The following is a 19243-nucleotide window of genomic DNA, read 5'->3' on the forward strand; positions in this document are numbered from 1 at the left end:
CCATCAATATTATGTGTTGTTTTTGGATGATTTTAGCAATTTCTTGTGGACATTCCCACTTAGAAAAAAATCCCAGGTCTATCACATTTTCTCATCTTTTAATAATTAAATTTCCACACAATTTGAACGTAAAATAAAATGCTTTCAATGTGATAACGGCCGAGAATTTGATAACAACCTTTTTCATTCGTTTTGTCATCAAAATGGAATGACTTTTCGTTTTTCGTGCCCTCACGCCTCATCCCAAAATGGTAAAGCGGAACGCAAAATCCGGTCTATAAATAATATTGTCCGTGCACTCATTTCACAATCATCAACTCCTTTCCGTTTTTGGCACCATACTCTTCAATTGGCCACCTACTTGCTCAATATTCTTCCGTCAAAACTCCTTCACTATACCTCTCCCACACAAGCACTTTACAATAGAATTCCGTCTTATGCCTCCCTCCGAGTATTTGGTTGTCTTTGTTATCCACTTTTTCCCTCTACAACAATTAACAAACTTCAACCTCGGTCAACTCCTTGCATTTTTCTCGGCTAGCCCGTAAATCACCGCGGCTATAAGTGCTATGATCTATCTACTCGGAAAATATTCATTTCTCGGCATGTAATATTTGATGAAACTCAGTTTCCTTTTGCCAATATTACGAACCCCATACCTTGCACCTATGATTGGCTCTTAGACATTCCTCATGTCTCCCCTGATCCACAACATAGCCACACCCACCCAACCACTGACCCGGACTCCCCTGATCCTACTACCACTCCTATGATTCCCGACCTCACTTCCCTTGGTGTGATGTCCCTCACGAGATCTTCCCCCTCTTAACCTACCTCCCCTGGTCCTTCCCCATCTCCCACATCTACTGCCTCACCTGGCCCTTCCCTACCCTATAGGACCATGACCACTCGTGGTATGCAAGGTATATACAAGCCCATAGACAAACTCAATTTATCCGTCACCACTGCTCAGTCCTCTCTTGCACGTACCCCTCACGCAGCTTTATCCTACCCAAACTAGAAAGTCGTTATGACTGACGAGTATAATGCTCTTATTGAAAATAAGACGTAGGTCTTGGTCCCTCGTCCGTCAAATGTGAATATATTACGGTCTGTGTGGATTTTTCGTGTTAAAAAACGTGATGACGGTTCTTTTGAGAGATACAAAGCTCGTCTTGTAGGTGATGGCAGGTCTCAACAGGTGGGTGTTGACTGTGACGAGACACTCAGTCCGGTTGTAAAGCCGACCACTATACGGATAGTTCTTAGTTTGTCTCTGTCCAAGTCCCGACCTATCCATCAACTCGAAGTAAAAAACGCTTTTCTTCATGGGAGTCTTCAAGAGACGGTTTATATGCATCAACCAATGGGTTTTCGTGATCCGTCTCGTCCTAATTATGTGTGTAAATTACAGAAATCCATCTATGGTCTCAAACAAGCTCCGCGAGCTTGGTACCAACGATTTGACGATTATGCATCCACTATCGGGTTCTCCCACATCAAGTGTGATCACTCTTTATTTATTTTCCGTAACGGGGCTGATACGGCATACCTTCTGCTATATGTTGATGACATTATTCTTAAGCCTTGTCCGATGCATTCCGCAAATCTATAATGCACATGCTAGCTGCTGAATTTTCTATGAAAGACTTAGGTCCCCTAAGTTCGTTCATTGGCATATATGTACGCCGTGATACCTCTGGACTTTTTCTATCTAAGCACACTTATGCGACTGACATTATATCTCGTGCTGGTATGAGTAATTGCAAATCATGTACAACTCCTGTGGACACTCAGCTGAAGCTAAGTCATGATGCAGGTGCTCCTGTTTCGGATCCCAAGCAATATCGTAGTCTTTCCGGAACGCTTCAATATCTCACCTTTACCCGCCCGGACATCTCTTATGCCGTGCAACAAGTTTGTCTTCATATGCATTATCCCCGTGAGGCCCACTTGGCTGCTCTCAAACGGATTATCCGTTATCTCCAAGGCACCATAAATTTTGGTCTTCGCCTTTATTCCTCCAGCGATGCTGCCCTAATTGCTTACACTGATGTTGATTGGGCAGGGTGTCCCGACACTCGTCGGTCCACTTCTGGTTATTGCATTTATCTTGGCCCCAACTTGATCTCATGGTCGTCTAAACATCAACCTACTCATTCTCGATCAAGTGCGGAGGCTGAATACCGTGGTGTTGCTAATGTTGTCTCTGAGTCATGTTGGCTGCGTAATTTACCGTTAGAGCTTCATGCTCCTCCTTCCAAGGCCACTTTGGTATACTGTGACAATATTAGCGCAATTTATCTCTCGGGCAATCCCGTTCAGCACCAACGCACTAAACACATTGAGATAGACATACACTCTGTTCGAGAAAAAGTCACTCGTTGTCAAGTTCGCGTGCGTCATATCCCTTCTAAGCAACAAATTGCAGACATTTTTACCAAGGGTTTACCACGGGTTCTATTCGATGATTTCCGTTCCAGTCTCAACGTCCACGAGCCTCCCGTTTCGACTACGGGGGTGTAATAGATATTATGCTAATCTGTTCTATTGTGTAAAAAATCATAATATCTCATTTAGTTAGAATAATATTATAGAGTCAATATTCTCCCTATAATATCGATTTGTTACCTTGTTTGTAGAATACACAAAGATACTAAAACTCTTGTATATAAACTCTGTTGAAAATCAATGAAAGGCAGGGATTGTATTCTTTCAGTAAAATTATTATTAGTATAGCTCACATAAAATTTGCTTTTGTCATTGTTAGGAAACATTAATTGTTGATATATACGTTTTTTTTTTCAAGTTATTCACATACCAAGTATAGTTGTTCCAGGGTGTTTTTACATAATTTAAACGTGTAAGGAAAAAAAATACATTTTAAAACTGCTTTATATTACATTACCTTTTAGCAAATGGCAAACAAAAGGATTTAAATATTTAATAAAAGATAATGCAAGAGCCACCCCGTTTGAGAATTTGTATTTAGATTGCTGTAAATTAAATTCGAAACTCAAATTACTTAAATTTATTTTAAAGTCCTTGCTTTCTATATACTGTTAATTTATTTTAAAGTTCTTGCCTTCACAAATTATGCATCAATTTTTCGTATTAACTCAAATAGATACAACAATTAAGGTTAATATTGCAATTAGGGTTTCATGCGTAGAGTAACAAAGTTGAAGGAGAAATAGAGTTATGACTCTTATGAGTAATAGATAAGGGAAATGAAGTACCTCGTAACTTATAAAATTTTTTAAAAAAAAACTTTATTTACCGTGTATTTATTGTACGAGATTTAAACTAGTACTTCATATTAAAGTAAGGGTTTTTCTAAAGTAACCTGATCTAATTATAACCCCATCAAAACCTGTCTCGAAAAATAAACTGACTCGATATACTGAACCAGTGAACCCCATATAATCCAACCCGAACATGACTCAACCTAACCGACTCGATTACCACCTACATGGCTAGGTACGAATACTATGCAGTATGTTTTCAGTCGGTAGTTTGGTCTCATACAAGTCGTATTAATAACTCTGTAGCTCATGCGTTAGCACATGTCTTTCCTAAGGTAGTCGGTAAAACAGTGTGGTCAGCTATGTTACCTCCGTGTGCGAACTCGACAGCGGTCTATCATTTATCGTTAATGCATTAATACCCTTCGGGATGTTTTCCTCAACAAAAAAAAAAAAATGATTGACAAGACTAACTCCCTCCAACCCCCCACTCCCCACTCATCCTCAACTTCCCTCTTTTTTTCTTATTTTCTTTTTTTGCTTTTTTTTCCTCATAAAATTTTAAAACAAAAAATTAACTTCCACGTTTAAGAAAAAGCTACCACGGCCATATTCAATTTAAGTGTTATGTAGCGTTACATTCACGATATGACACTATTATATTCATTTTAAGTTTAGTGAATATGACAATATTGTTTAATGAATATGTGCGTTAAAGTGCGATATTCACAATAGGACACTATCATATTCACTTTCAATTTTGTGAATATGACGGTATAGTTTGATGAATATGTATTATGTGGTGTGATATTCATCCCATAGTTCTATTATATTCACTTACACTTGAGTGAATATGACATTTATAGTTTAGTGAATATGACTTTATTGGTTCAAATATGTTGAACAATAATCATGAACGTTTAATTTCATAACAAAACCGCATAATACAAAATAATTAAAGGAAAAAAATTATGTGATATAATATGAATATGTCAATTACGTTATGTGAATATGTGAGAAAAAATAAAATAAATAACAAAACATATCAAATATGATCTCTATTTGTAGAGGAATAAAAATTATGAATAATAATATATTTTTTATTATTTTCTAATTTATTAAATTTATGATTTATTTATTATAAGAAAAAAAATTAAAAAAAGGGAGTACCATGCACCATACTCCTGGGTGCATGGTATAACACGGGTTCACTATGGTCACTTGGTGTGGAGCTTCGTGCACCAACCATTTTAAAAAACACTAAACGACACACAAAATATCCAAAAGAACAAAATTACTGAAAATGACATTTCCCAATTTTACACACTCATCCTTCCATCATTATCATCTTCATCATTATTCATCATTCTTCTTACCTAATCTTCAAACTCTTCATTCACCATTACTGTAATAATAATTATTCCTCCGGTAATTAATTAATCAATTAATCTAACTAATTAAAAAAATGCAAATGAAAGAGCTAACACTCACTAATTTCTCACTTTTTCCGGTAACTACCTTTCACCGGTTCGCCAAAATCAGCGTTAAACTGCCGTCGTATGCGCCGCCGTGTAGGTGCGTTGCCGGCGAAAATACGGCGGCGAAGGCGGTGGAGGAGGTTCCGGCGTTTTCGGTTACGACGCGGAGTATGTCGGAGGTTGATTATTTAGGAGAGAGTACTAAAGGAGACTTCAACATTAATTTCGATCAACTTAATGCTTTTGGTAGAATTTTTAATTTAATTGTTTTGTCGTGAAATTTAGGAATTTGTTTTGATATTACTGCTTTTTTTCGTGTTATATGGTTCATTTAATGCTTAATAGTGACGATGTTGTGAGTTTAAGACGGTTTTAAGCAAGACTGACTCGTGGATTTATGTTTTGTGTGTGTTTTTAGGTGGAGATAGTAGGCCAATTGAGGAGATTGCTAATGTTGAAGCTCAGCAAGCTGAGCACTTGCTTCGTCATTTAGGAATTCAGGTTTATTTTGCTCTTTTTTTTCCAGTTTTGATTACTGTTGTTTGTGTTGTGAATTGAGGATTAAGTAGATGGATTGTATTAGGAGGATTAGGAGATGTTTATAGGAGTAGTGTAATCAAATGTCTTGTGTAAGACCGTCTTTTAGTAGAAGAAATTGAATTTTCGAAGTTTGAATGTGTTGCATTTAGTATACACAACAGGAAGTAGAAGACATAGGTAGTTATGGAAGGAAAGTCAGTAAATTGAATGAGCTTCCATTAATGTGATTTGTGAGTTTTTTGTGAATGAGTTTCAATGTGCAGTGGAAAGCACATAAACAGCAAAGGTACTTGTGCAAGGACCACTGGACAAAGCCAAGTACCAAAGAAACAGCTAATGCTACTGCCTACTACATGCTTACTACATCATTACTTTCATTAAACAATTATAAAGTACATTGTACTAACAACTGGTACTTTAATTATGGAGGAGATTTTGTATGGTTACTTCTACACTCCCCCTCAAGATGTGAGTGTAAGCCAGCTGAAACTCCCATCTTGGATAACAAGTGCTGATGCTGAGATATAGTGCAGGATTTTGTGAGCACATCTGCTACTTGATTTTTGGTGTTGACATAGGAAGTTGTTAGGTATCCCTGCTGAATTTTTTCTCTAATGAAGTGGCAGTCCACTTCTATGTGCTTTGTCCTCTCATGATACACGGGATTTGCTGCGATAGCCAGAGCTGCCTGATTGTCACACTTGAGGTGAGCAGGTCCCAGATGCTGTAGTCCTAGATCTTGGAGTATCTGAAATAACCATGTGACTTCACAGGCAGTCATAGCCATTGCCCTGTACTCTGCTTCAGCTGAAGAGCGAGAGACCACTGACTGCTTCTTGGATTTCCAAGAAATAGGAGATTCTCCAAGAAGGACACAAAACCCGGAGTTGATTTCTGTTGAGGCACACGAGGCCCATCAATCACAAGATGTCAAACCTTGCCGCAGAGTTCTTTGGCAAAAGAACTCCTTGGCCAGGAGCATTCTTGAGATATCTGAGCACCCTTCTGGCTGCCTGCATGTGATCAGACGTAGGATGTTGTAAGAACTGACTCAACAGCTGAACTGAAAAAGCAATATCTGGCCTGGTAATTGTGAGGTAGATAAGCTTGCCAACTAGCCTTCTGTAGATGTCAGGTTGTGGAAGTGGTGTACCCTTGCCAGGTTCCAACTTGATAATGGGATTGACAGGAAGTTGAATAGTTCTGGACTTGTCCACCCCAAAACTTTTCAAGAGGTCGAGAGTGTATTTCCTTTGGGAGATGAAAATGCCAGTGTTATTTCTTTCCACTTCAATGCCCAGAAAGTATTTGAGTTCACCCAAATCCTTCATATTGAAAGAGGAATTGAGATGTGACTTTAGAGCTTGTATTTCAGATGAACTGTCCCCTGCAATGACCATGTCATCCACATAGATGAGAACAACTGTGGTGCTGCCATCTTTTTGCTTCACAAAAAGAGAGTGGTCTGCATGAGACTGTTTGAAGCCATAAGTGAGCAGGACTTGGGACAGTTTGGAAAACCACTGTCTGGGGGCTTGTTTTAGGCCATAGAGGGACTTGAGGAGCTTGCAAACTTGGCCTTCAGTCACTTGGGGACTGGACTCCCCCTGTCCTGGAACAGTGAGGGTGCCATCAGAATAGCCCAAGGGGAGCTTCATGTACACATCCTCAACTAAGTCTCCATGAAGGAAGGCATTGGCTACATCCATTTGGCATGTTTCCCAATCTTTCATGGATATCACAGCCAGTAGGGCTCTTACTGTGGACATCTTAGCTACAGGAGCAAAAGTTTCATCATAATCAATACCTGGCATCTGTCTGAATCCCTGAATCACTAGTCTGGCCTTGTGCCTCTCCACAGAGCCATCTGAGTGATATTTAGTCTTAAATATCCATTTGCAACCAATGGCTTTTCTCCCTTTAGGAAGCTCTGTAAGTATCCAAGTGTTGTTGTCATGAAGAGCTTGGAGTTCTAGATTCATTGCTTGAACCCACTTGGCATCATGGACAGCTTCTTGGAAATTGAGAGGGTCAGGACAAACAATTTGGGAGCTAACATGTCCTGCAAAGGACTTGTTCAGGTGTAGTTGAACAACATTGGCTATGGTGGTGGGTGCCATGACTGGGTTGTCCACTATGTAGTCCCTGGTCCACCCTGGTGCCCTCCTATCTCTGTGGGGTCTGGTTGTGGTGGCAAGCTGCTGAGTTTCTGGTGTGTCAGGCATAGAAGAGGGCTCATCAGGGTTTGATGGAGCTGAAGTTGTTGAATATTCAGGATCTATGTGAAGGGAAGGATCAACCATGAGTGGCATTGCTGGGGACTGATATGTTTCAAATTGTAATGTGGGAAGAAACTGGGAAAAGTTTTTGATCTTCCATGGAAAGACAGCTTCAAAGAATTTGACATCCCTAGACACAAAGACAGTCCTTTTGACAATGTCATAAACCCTGTAGCCCTTTTGAGAGAGAGGATATCCAAGAAACACACATGGAATGCCTCTGGGAAGAAACTTATCCTTGTCCCTGGTTGGATTGTGTACCATTGCAAGGCATCCAAAGACCTTCATCATATCATAATTTGGGGCTTTATTGAAGAGAATTTCATAGGGTGTTTTGTTGTGAATGACTGCTGAGGGTAACCGATTGATGATGTATGCAGCAGTTAGGACACAGTCTCCCCAGAAAGACAATGGCAAACCAGAACTGAACCTGATAGCTCTACTTATCTCAAGAAGGTGTCTATGTTTTCTCTCCACAACCCCATTTTGTTGTGGAGTGTCAATGCAGCTTGTCTGATGCCAGATTCCTTTGCCCATGATGAATCTTTTGCTCTCACCTTCTGTAAGTTCTAGGGCATTGTCAGATCTCAGCACTTTGATGGTTGTACTAAATTGATTCTTAACAAATTTGTAAAACTGAACCAGCAGAGTTGCTACTTCTGACTTTTGTTTCATCAGATAGACCCAGGTGGCCCTAGAGTGATCATCAACTAGGGTCAAAAAATATTTGTGTTTGTTTCTTGTTTCTTTTCTGTAAGGACCCCACACATCAACATGAACCAGATCAAAGATGCCAGCTGCTTTGTCTGTTCTGATGGGAAATGGCAACCTGGTTTGTTTGGCCATTGAACAAGTAATGCAGATGTGCCTGGATTTTTGCTTGATAAGAGTAGAAATGTTAGGAATGTGCTTTAGTTTATCATCTGTTGCATGTCCTAGTCTTAAGTGCCAAATATCAGGAGTTTTATCATTGATAGAGGGCAAACCATTACAAGAGTCATCAGGTACATTACAAGCATTGAAAATTATGTCACCTGATGACTGTCCTAGACTAGATCCTATCACTGGAAAAGCAACATTACATGAGACAGGACTGTTTGTCCTGATTAAACCATTAGTACACTGAGGGTGAGTTTTGACAACTTTATTTAGTAAATAATAAACCCCCTTGTGTCCTCTGCCAAGCCCCCTAATCCTCCTGGAATGAGAGTCCTGTATTACACACAGATGTTCATAAAACACCACATAACATTGTTCATCTCTGGTTAGTTTTTGCACAGATAACAAATTGTGCCTGAATGCAGGTACAAAACACACATTATTCAGAGTGATCCCATTTGTAAACTTATATGTCCCCATATGTGAAACTAGTGTTGTTTCTCCATTAGGTAAGTTGATTTTTGGTTTATTTTTCAATTCTCTTTTGTTCTCAAGAGAGTTTAGATCAGAAATCATGTGGTCTGAGGCTCCAGAATCTATTATCCATTCATGAGTGGTATTGGAAGCATAGTTACAGTTTAGTTGAGTCTTACCTGCAAAGTTCACCTCCATTTCATCCTCGCCACCGGATAGTCCGCCGATGTTTTTCCTTCGACCACTCATCACCGCTCAATTGTTGAGCAGTCAAGGTGATGGAACCTCCCATCTCATCAGTATCCATGGCAGTATTAGCAGTCTTTCCATACCTAGGATGGGAGTTATGCTTCCCTTTTTTCATACCAGGCTTGTATCCCTTGGAACTTGATCCATACTGAGATCCCTGTTGAGCAGCCTTGGCTTTGTAAGCTTGGGATTTTTCTGGAAACCTGATAGACACAGGGTGATCATTGGGGTATCCAATGATTCTCCAGCACTGATCCCTGGAGTGACCCTTCTTTGTGCAGGCCTGGCAAGTAGGTGCTGCTTCTGGTTCCTTCAGTCCCAAATTTTGCCCTGCAAAGAATGCTGAGTTGTCATTGTCCACCTTCTCTAGGCACTTGTAATTCCTTCTCTGGGCTTCTTCATGCTGAAAGATTGCAGCAGCTTCATCCACAGAAGGAAGGGGAGTCATCATAAGAACATGACTTCTCATGGTTGCATATGTAGAGTTCAGGCCATTCAGAAACTGAAAGAGTTTTCTTTCATTTTGCTCCTTGTGTTGAGCATCAAGCCAAGCATTTATTTCAGGAGTGACCTGAGTCACTGGTGGCCAATCTGTCATAATTTCAAGACTCTGCCAGAGGATCCTGAGTTCAGTGAAGTATTCACTGATAGATTTATCTCCTTGTGAAAGATCATCAAGGTCTTTGTTAAGCCTGAACTTCCTTGCTCCATTGCTTACAGAGAACTGGGTTTGAAGATAATCCCAGATCTCCTTAGTCAGTCTTCGTGTACATCATGCATCTCTTGATCCGCTTCTACATTATGCATTAACCACCGTGATGAGAAGGCGATTCTTGCGGTGTCCCATGCAGCTTCTCTCAATGGATCATCAATGGCCTTTTTACAACACCAGTCAAGAAACCCAGCTTCCTCTTGGAACAGATGGCTATCTCCATCTGCCTCTTCCACTCAAGGTAGTTCTCAATACCAGAAAGTTTGGTATCGACCACCACAGGGTGAGTGCTTTCAGCAGGATGGAGATAGAGTGGATCAGTAGGTTCCATGACAAATGGTGCACTTGAAGCAGTTGTGGTTGTGATGATAGTGTTTGTGTCAACATTGTCATTGGTTTGAACAATGGTGTTCACCATTTTGTTTGAAATGTTTTGATTGTAGTAATGCTGATTTGCAGCGGAAGGTGTTTGTGTGATTTTGAAGAGAAACTCTTCTCCTTAAATAGGCAGTGCTCGTACTGAGTTAGCTGAGTCTTCATAAATGCTTTTCCTCCTTTATACGGTTATCAGTCTCCTCATTCCTGAGTAGCTCTGATACCATGTTGCATTTAGTATACACAACAGGAAGTAGAAGACATAGGTAGTTATGGAAGGAAAGTCAGTAAATTGAATGAGCTTCCATTAATGTGATTTGTGAGTTTTTTGTGAATGAGTTTCAATGTGCAGTGGAAAGCACATAAACAGCAAAGGTACTTGTGCAAGGACCACTGGACAAAGCCAAGTACCAAAGAAACAGCTAATGCTACTGCCTACTACATGCTTACTACATCATTACTTTCATTAAACAATTATAAAGTACATTGTACTAACAACTGGTACTTTAATTATGGAGGAGATTTTGTATGGTTACTTCTACAGAATGTGCCTTGAGTAGTTCAGAAAAAATCATGTGGTTATCGAAAATGTGGAGGTTGATGAAAGTTGGCTTGAACGGAACAGGTCTGAACTAGACGGACATGGTTAAACCTTAAAACATCACCTCAGGTTTACTTTCATTCACATGGCCGTGTACACATGTACACATCGAAGACACATTGTGCATATGCGTTGATTGGGCTTCTTCATGTGGAATGGATGAAGTTGTACCATGATTTATGAATCATTTATTGATGTTATACACATTCTTTTACGAGTCCATGTTGTGCCTTAGAGTTAGTGCGCAAAAAGGAAATGGGGGTTCATTTTCTAATCAATGGTTCATAGTTGTCGGAAAAATGGATATACAATGTCTACTGGCCCAAATTTTACAATGTGAAGTGAGATGGGAAAAAAAAGTTTTTTTTTTACCCTCCATTTCTTCGTCTTTCCATTACTTTATATGATGAAATTTAGGCTGTGAAATAAGACCTTAGAATATGAACCATTGATTTTGAAGTGGATCTCCAATTGTTTTTAAGGGAAAGGTCCCCTTCCGAAATGGAAATTGAGCACATGTTATAAGTGATATGGTTTTATGAGATCAAGCTCATTACAGTGGGGAGCAAAATTCCATGTACATAATTGTGCCCAAAGGCTTAAGGAGTAAAAATTCGAAACACCTTACTTTAGGAGTGCATTATCGCACGTGAAGGGAATGTTTTTGTTTTGGACTGAAGGATGATAAGTTAAGGGGTATTGGTGGCAAAAAAGGACATGCAACTTTGAAGGCGATGGTAGTTCAGGAATAGAAAGGAGGGATAGTATGAATAATGGTTACTAAGTAGCCCCCTTTCTCTCCCAAAACAATGAACTGCCTTATGAGTGTCATAGAAATATGCATTCTCTCTCTTCTATTAGCCATCACTACCTCCACCAGTGCACCTCTTTGAGTCCGATTATCCCTAAATATGTTACCCTTACTCTCAGAGTAATTGAGAACCTAAGCCCAAGCATCTAAAACTCAAAACTCATCAGTACTCAAATGAATCAATTCGTTATTAAAAAGGCTCAGCTTAGTATGAAGTTATGAACAAGAACATATGTCTATATTAGGATTAGTATCTATTGAGTTCAGCTGGTTGCCTGGTTGTGTGGTGAGGCGGTGCTCTTCACCATCTTGTTCGTCATCATAGAATGTGAGTGCTTGTGTTGTTGGAGGGTTAATAATTGCTTTGCTCTACGCTTGATCTGGCAAGAAAGCATAAGCAAATTATTACCAGAACTAAACAAGTAAACAACTACTAGCAATGCGAATTTCTCCACTGTAAATCTTTCCTAGATACATGCCAGCCTTTTGATTAAGAATACCCGTCTTTAGATATGCAATGTTGATAAATTGTACTCAAGCATCTAGAATTCTTCCTTAACAAATTGTTGTCTTTCCTTTGGTGTATGTGCAGGCTCCCTTTTCTGCTATACATTCGCCCCGTGGCATATTTTGCACGCGTACGTTGAATCTCCGATCAATAAGTGCAATTGGATATGACATGGACTATACGTTGATTCATTATAATGTCATGGTACTTTCTAATTTTATCTTCTAAATCTGGGATATGCATGATTTCTATTGTCTGCCATGAGTCATAATATCTCAAGGAATCATGTGAACCTTATTTGTGACCCTGACTTACTGTAAGATGAGCACTTGCATATTTAGGAGGACATGAATGGATTGACCTTTGCAGAGAGCGTTTAATTGCTTTGACCTCTTGTTAGTTGTTACACAAGTTTCTAATAGAGGGGGCTATGCTTTGTTATATAAACAAGAAAACCTAATTTTTCCCCAGTGAATTTTAGACAAGCTATTTGATTCTTATCATTACCCTTTGAATGCAGTGGCCTTTGTTTTTAAGCTCACTTTGTTTACGGTTATTTGGAATCATTGGCTAACTGAAGTGCAGTTATCAATTCTTAATTTGAGGACTTGAGTTGTCGGACATAGGAGTGGGTTTTCACATTTCGTTTGGCTATTCTATTGTTCTGTTCTGTTCAACTGTTAACTGTCATAAACTGCTCTCTGGATTCGATGACCAGGCTTGGGAAGGGCGAGCGTATGACTATTGCATGGAGAATTTGAGGAGTGTGGGTTTTCCTGTTGATGGCCTTTCTTTTGATCCAGATTTGGTATGTGTATTTTTTTTTAATAAATTGTGCTTTTATGTAAGACAAGAATGAAACTGATGTCTTCTCACTGCCCTTCTTCTGTGGTTCTGATTCCTTGTGTCATTGCTGTTTTTAGGTCATCCGAGGTCTTGTTATAGATAAAGAAAAAGGCAACTTAGTAAAGCCAGATCGGTTTGGATATGTAAAAAGGGCTATGCATGGAACATCCATGCTATCTACAAGGGCCGTAAGGTAACACTTTCTCTTAAGACTGCTTCTGAAGGTGTATCGGAGTCTCATATTAACTCCCATCTTATGTAATTTTAAGTAAATAGTGGTCAGAAAATTACGTGGAGTGCATATAGGAGGAGGGAGATAAGGTTTATGAGAAGTGGTTTGTTAGAGTCAGTTTTTGTTGTTGTAGGACTTACTGCCATCTGATTTGACTGAAAACCATACGATATATGTGTGGCCAATAAGTAAGCGATATTCTGGAAAACCAATGTTTTACTGTATGCCATGGTGTCAGCTGATTGCTATTCCTTTCAAGTACTGCACTCCAATCCTGCTTACGATGTAAAGTGACTGTTTATGCTTGGAGCTAGTCCTTTCAAGATCTACTTACCCTGTTTGTGTCCCCTTGAGGATCTGATAACCTATCTTTCGTTTTTAGTGTTACATAACAAGTGTTGGTAGTCTTCTATTTGGATTTTGATGATTGGCCTTTCATATAAAGTTATCTAATTTGGGCAGTAAGTTTAGTTTGGATTGATTCTGAATTCACAATAACCTCGAAATATCACATGTGAGATACATGTGCAACAAAGTCTTCAATATGCACTAAAGTTAACTGCATTTGAAATTTCCGGTGTCCGTCAGGGTCACCAATTTACTGTCACGATTGATGGCCAATCTGTTTTCTGGATCCTCGACATAACCGTGTCTCAATTCCCAAGTGTTGGTCAATATAAATTTCGCTGTAAAATGTTACTATTTTAGTTTCTTCAAAGCAGTAGCTACACATTGTTTAATGGTTTGTATTCTTCAATGCAAGGAAGTGAAATATATGGGAGGGAGTTGGTAGATCTAAGGAAGGAGAGTCGATGGGAGTTCCTTAATACATTCTTCTCTGTTTCTGAAGCAGTAGCTTACATGCAGGTTTTTACTTTTCTCTGATCTAGTTTTATCCTCATTAATCTATTTAAACTTGTTTGAGTGTCCCCCACCCACACACTTTTTTCTTTCCTATATTAGATGATACTGGTAATTAACATTGTGATATGAGTTATCTGGTATTATGTATTCACAGTTGTCTTATATTTTCATTTTGGCTATTATTGGTTGCAGCTGGTTGACAGATTGGATGAAGGGGCAGTTGCCGCAGAAGTAGGCCCACTTGATTATAAGGGTCTTTACAAGGTATGAAAGTTTTAGCTGTGCTGGAGGTGTGATTTCTATTACTGCCTGCCAGTGATTTATTTGTCAATATTTCAGGCTGTTGGAAAGGCCTTGTTTAGGGCACATGTGGAAGGGCAGCTTAAGGTGGTCATATCTTCGTTTTCTGTTTCTTAGCTTTTGAATTATACTTTGTAGATCCTAATTAAACTATGAGAAATGTAACCGCAGAGTGAGATTATGTCGAAGCCTGAACTTTTTGTAGAGCCTGATCCAGAGCTTCCCTTGGCTCTTCTAGATCAAAAGGAGGTATTGAATTCTATATTTTCTATTGGCCGTTCCATTTGGCCCCGTTAAAAGGCAGGATTCTCTAATCAAACCCCAATTTATTTCATCAGGCTGGTAAAAAGCTTGTGGTAATTACAAACTCCGATTACCATTACACAAACAAAATGATGACGCACTCCTTCAACAGATTTCTTCCTAATGATATGGATTGGCGAGATCTTTTTGACATGGTATGCTTATCTGGAGAATTTATAATGAGTTTTTATTTGATGACGTTGTAACTGTAAACTATACATATCTGGTTGTATTGATTCTCTTTGAATTAACCTTATCCTTTAGTAAAAGTTTGGGCTGCTTCTTTTTTTATAAGTGTCACGGATTCTTACTCTCTTAATGTCCCAAGTATAAATTGTTCATTTATTTGATTGTTAAAGATATGCTTTTCATCATTCATATGTCAAATTGTCGGTTCATTAGTTTCCTTGGTAATATTATGTATATTATAGTGTTTCATGTTTGTGTATTTCCTTGAACAATGTGAATGATTTATTTGCCATGTGTTTTCCATATTATGTCAACTGTGGATATTGGCTTTTCTTCAAGGAGTCTGTTTCCTCAACTGGTTGTTGTAATGCGGCTATCATCAATTGTGTTGATATATTTGTGTCGCAGCATTTTTTGGAATCTGTTCCAGTGCATCTTATTTTTATTATCTGTTTTCCTTTGCAGGTGATTGTCTCTGCCAGAAAGCCAGAGTTCTTTCAAATGTCCCACCCTATGTATGAAGTTGTAACTGGGGAGGGTCTAATGCGCCCATGTTTTAAGGGACGTACAGGTGACTTGGTCTTGTCCTGCCTTCTGGTATATGTCAGATTAAGTGAAGGGTCGACATTTTTCTTTGTCCCCATGAACCTGAAAGTCTGAAACATTTGTGTTTGTTATTGTGTTCAATTTGCCTTTCCCCTCAACTTAATTATCTGAAATTTTTGCAGGGGGATTGTACTCTGGGGGAAGTGCCCAGATGGTTGAGAGCTCACTTGGTGTTCAAGGAGATGAAATACTATATGTTGGTGATCATATATATACTGATGTAAGCCAATCGAAAGTTCACTTGAGGTGGCGTACGGCTCTCATTTGCAGAGAACTGGAAGAAGAGGTCAATTTCTAGATTTTTCTATCTTCAGATAAAGTAGTGCTTAGAGTTGAATTTAAGTGGCTGACAGATTATTTAATTTGAGTCCTATCCTTGTGACTCTTTTCGACATTAACTGGGTATACATACACCAACTCCCACCAAACTAACAAATTCCCACTTCTGTGGAGACTTTATAAGTCAGATGATTTCTTGAGTTTTCTTGTATTGTTTGGCAAGAACCTACCTCTTTAGGTTGTGATTTTGCCTCCTTTTCATAATCTAAAGTTTTTTTTGTCTTGTTACTAGTTTGAGATTTAGATGAGATGCCCAAGTGAATCTGCTATAAAAATTAATTAATCAGATCTTTTCACACTTTTTGCCGCTGAAAAGCTTCAATAAGTTATAATTATTCTCTCAGTCTAAGTTGCTTGTGTGTTGGCCAATGCTAAATTGTATCCTAAATTCCTAACTAAAAAAAGAATAAATTCAGAAGGGAATGTGAATCTGTGATTTTGTGAATTAGGGGTAGGCTGATAGTTTATAATGGAAGTGCACTTGCAACATATGACATTGCTGGGTTTGATGGATAATAATTCACCTGGATCTATGCTTAGGGTTAAAAGATGTGAGCTCTATGTTATTTAAGGTTTTGTTTGGAAGTTTATTTATAAATCTTTTAAGGATGTATGGAGCTATATAGCTGACAAATGTCAATGTTATGTGATAGATCTACCGTGTTCTATTTCATACTGTTTTTCCTAATCGCTGCAGTTAAGTAAATTTCCCTTTTAGTATTGGTTGGAAATATTGTAGTCAAGAATCACCGTAATCTACATTTGATAGCAGTATACTTCTGTCGTGTTTGTCTTTTTACCTCTTCCTGATCTGTGTCTCACTCATTCAGTCGCTTCCTTGTTGACGATGTACGTTTTTGTTCCCTTGAACTACCAATTCTTTTCCCCTGTTGGTCATACTATTGTTTTTTTATTATCTTACTTTCCTCTTTTGTCTTCATCCGGATAGTTGGCTGCTTCTTTTGTATCTGGCCTACTTCACTTTTATAGACCAGTTCTCTTCTTTATCTTTACCATTTCTGTCGTTGAAAATTCAGATTTAGACATTAATGATGACAGGGTTTCTTCCTGTTTACAATTCATCAAATTGCAGTATACTGCTTTAATACATAGCCGAGCTCAACGATCCTTTTTAATAGAGTTGATAAATCAGAAGGAAGTGGTTGGAGATCTATTTAACCAACTTCGCCTCGCTCTTCAAAGGCGAACGAAGGATCGGCCTGCTCAGGTATCTTTCTATAAATTGGTTCACAGTTTGGCATCCTACGTGTTTTTTATATGACTTTGGACATCAGGTATTTGATTATAACTTGTTATCACCCGTCATTTTCTGTGACTTCTGAGTAACTCTCGTTATAGTTTTGGGCATGCTCTGTCTTCTTTATAAATGTCACCTGGTGTTTAAAATGTTCCGCACCCATCTTCATGCTCTTAAGTTCTCTCCTTGAGTGTTTTTTTTTTTTTTTTTTTTTTTTTTTTTTTTTTTTTTTTAAATGTGAAATTTCAGTTTTTCTTCTAGTGTTTTAGTAGCCTTTGCCTTTCTTCAGTTATTCTAGGGTTGCTGTCTTTAAGTCTAGGAAATTTTTTTGTTCTGATTTTTTGTCCAACTGTATTTTACTTTCTGACATTTGAAGTATGCCACTACAGACGCTAGCTGCAACTAAACTAGATGATCAAGAACTCACGGAGAGCCTGCAGAAGCTACTTATTGTCATGCAAAGATTAGATGAGAAGATTGCTCCTATGTTGGATTCCGATGGAGAGCTGTTTAATAAACGGTAAGAACTGTGAATAGTTTATGGGTCTCCTTGCTTTAGGCATCAAGTGGTAAAGAGAATAATTTTGCTAGTCTGCTCTAGCATACACTATAGTCAGAAGACCCAAACATCTGCATCTGATGGTCTTCCATACTATGTTATTGTAGAGTTTGATATATTTTGCAGATGAATTTTAACATATAAATCCCCACAAATCAGGTGGGGTTTTCTTTCCCGCGCAGGTCTGTGGGATAAAAGCCATTTGATGAGGCAAATTGAAAAGTATGTTCTCCTTCAGCTAACTATTTATCAATCTGTTAATTTCTTTTGCAACACTAGATCTCGCTGGATTGTTTAGATTTTCCACTTGTTTCATTTCCCTATTGTATCTCTAAATGCAGATATGCTGACATATATACGTCCAGAGTTTCAAATTTTCTGCATTACACCCCATTCATGTACTTCCGATCACAGGAACAGGTATTCCTACCCTTGCTATTTCCTACTTGTTGTTAGATGTATATCACCAGTAAATATATATATCAAAATATATCTGCAACCATGTCATGCTCTGAGACTGTGTTACCCGGACTCTCTGACATGGGTGTTGTGTCTGACACGTGTCGAGTGTCAGATACGGCTATTTTGTGAGAATTTTTCAATTTTTTTAGTCTAAAATGAAGTGTCGTGTTAGTGTCGGATAGGTAGGTGTCGGACACGCGACATGGCAGCTAAGTGAAGTGTCGGAGTAACATAGCTCTGATATGCATGTTGTCAAGCTTTTTGCTTAACATATAGATAAATATTGCACTGCATTCTGGGTTCTTATTACCACCGTCAGTGTGCTATCATATATGTGGTACATCATATTACCATTTGTGACTGTTGCGACTTGAGAGCAATTGACTTTCCGTTTTTTTTTTATTATGTGGTTTTTCATATTGCCGTATTCAGAAAAGCCATTCATGACATTTGAAGCCCAGTCAAAGCAACATTGTTTTGAAGTATGATACTTCTATATTCTCTCATTTTATGATCGTTCTGATCTTATTCCCCTTGGATGCAGAACCTCGCTCATGACTCATATTCCTTCTACTGTGCGCACGAGGATGGGCAATAAAGGAGCAAGTTCTTTTTAGAGGATAATCATCAAGTCTTAGATTTTGTAATCTTATTGTTGTACCCTATCAGAAAATGTCTTGGACAGCCATAACCGTTGTGTAAGTTAGGAATACAAATCCAATATGGATACAGAGTATGGAGTTTGTAGTACGATCTTGAGAAGCTGCAAGTTCATTGCTCTGGTAATTGCTCAAATTGGAAGTTAAATCGTGACTTTTTCGCTGCTCAGAATGCCTTGCTTGAGACGGGATCAAATGTCTCCGAACACTGCTCGTCTTGACTGGTTTTGCTAAATAAAATGTACTTGTAGAAGAACACTTCTATGAATCTAGTGAATGAGAAGAATATGCAGTACTCTAATTGATGTTGTGGAGCTCTGTTGTGTATATTTCCGTTACGGCCTCCCTGTGACCATCTATCTACAAAATTTTTAACACAAACCACCAAAACACAAGCTGAAAGCAATCTGGCACAAGATGAAACATACTCCCTCCGTTCCAGTTAATTGTTGTCCTTTGGTTTTAGCACAAAGAC

General features: G+C 38.6%; 1 protein-coding gene across 1 annotated transcript; it reads left to right on the forward strand.

Moving 5' to 3' along the window:
• The first annotated feature begins 4488 nt into the window (after positions 1–4488).
• On the forward strand, positions 4489–19069 carry LOC141618984 (uncharacterized). Its single transcript, XM_074436031.1, has 17 exons — positions 4489–4969; positions 5142–5224; positions 12236–12355; positions 12870–12959; positions 13075–13190; positions 13997–14096; positions 14286–14357; positions 14433–14480; positions 14565–14642; positions 14732–14851; positions 15351–15456; positions 15614–15777; positions 16924–17058; positions 17478–17608; positions 17807–17869; positions 17989–18067; positions 18654–19069. Exons 1-17 carry the CDS (start codon positions 4711–4713, stop codon positions 18705–18707), a joined length of 1818 nt encoding a protein of 605 aa, XP_074292132.1. The 5' UTR covers positions 4489–4710; the 3' UTR covers positions 18708–19069.
• Positions 19070–19243: the final 174 nt, after the last annotated feature.

Source organism: Silene latifolia, chromosome X (genome assembly GCF_048544455.1).
Source record: "Silene latifolia isolate original U9 population chromosome X, ASM4854445v1, whole genome shotgun sequence".
NCBI lineage: Eukaryota > Viridiplantae > Streptophyta > Magnoliopsida > Caryophyllales > Caryophyllaceae > Silene > Silene latifolia.

Bases quoted from the DNA above. Each gene is read 5' to 3' on its own strand.
- LOC141618984 (XM_074436031.1), top strand. From the start codon at position 4,711: ATGCAAATGAAAGAGCTAACACTCACTAATTTCTCACTTTTTCCGGTA. The intron at 5,225-12,235 runs GTTTATTTTGCT...GTGTATGTGCAG, and splicing joins TTCGTCATTTAGGAATTCAG to GCTCCCTTTTCTGCTATACA. The intron at 17,609-17,806 runs GTAAGAACTGTG...CCCACAAATCAG, and splicing joins GGAGAGCTGTTTAATAAACG to GTGGGGTTTTCTTTCCCGCG.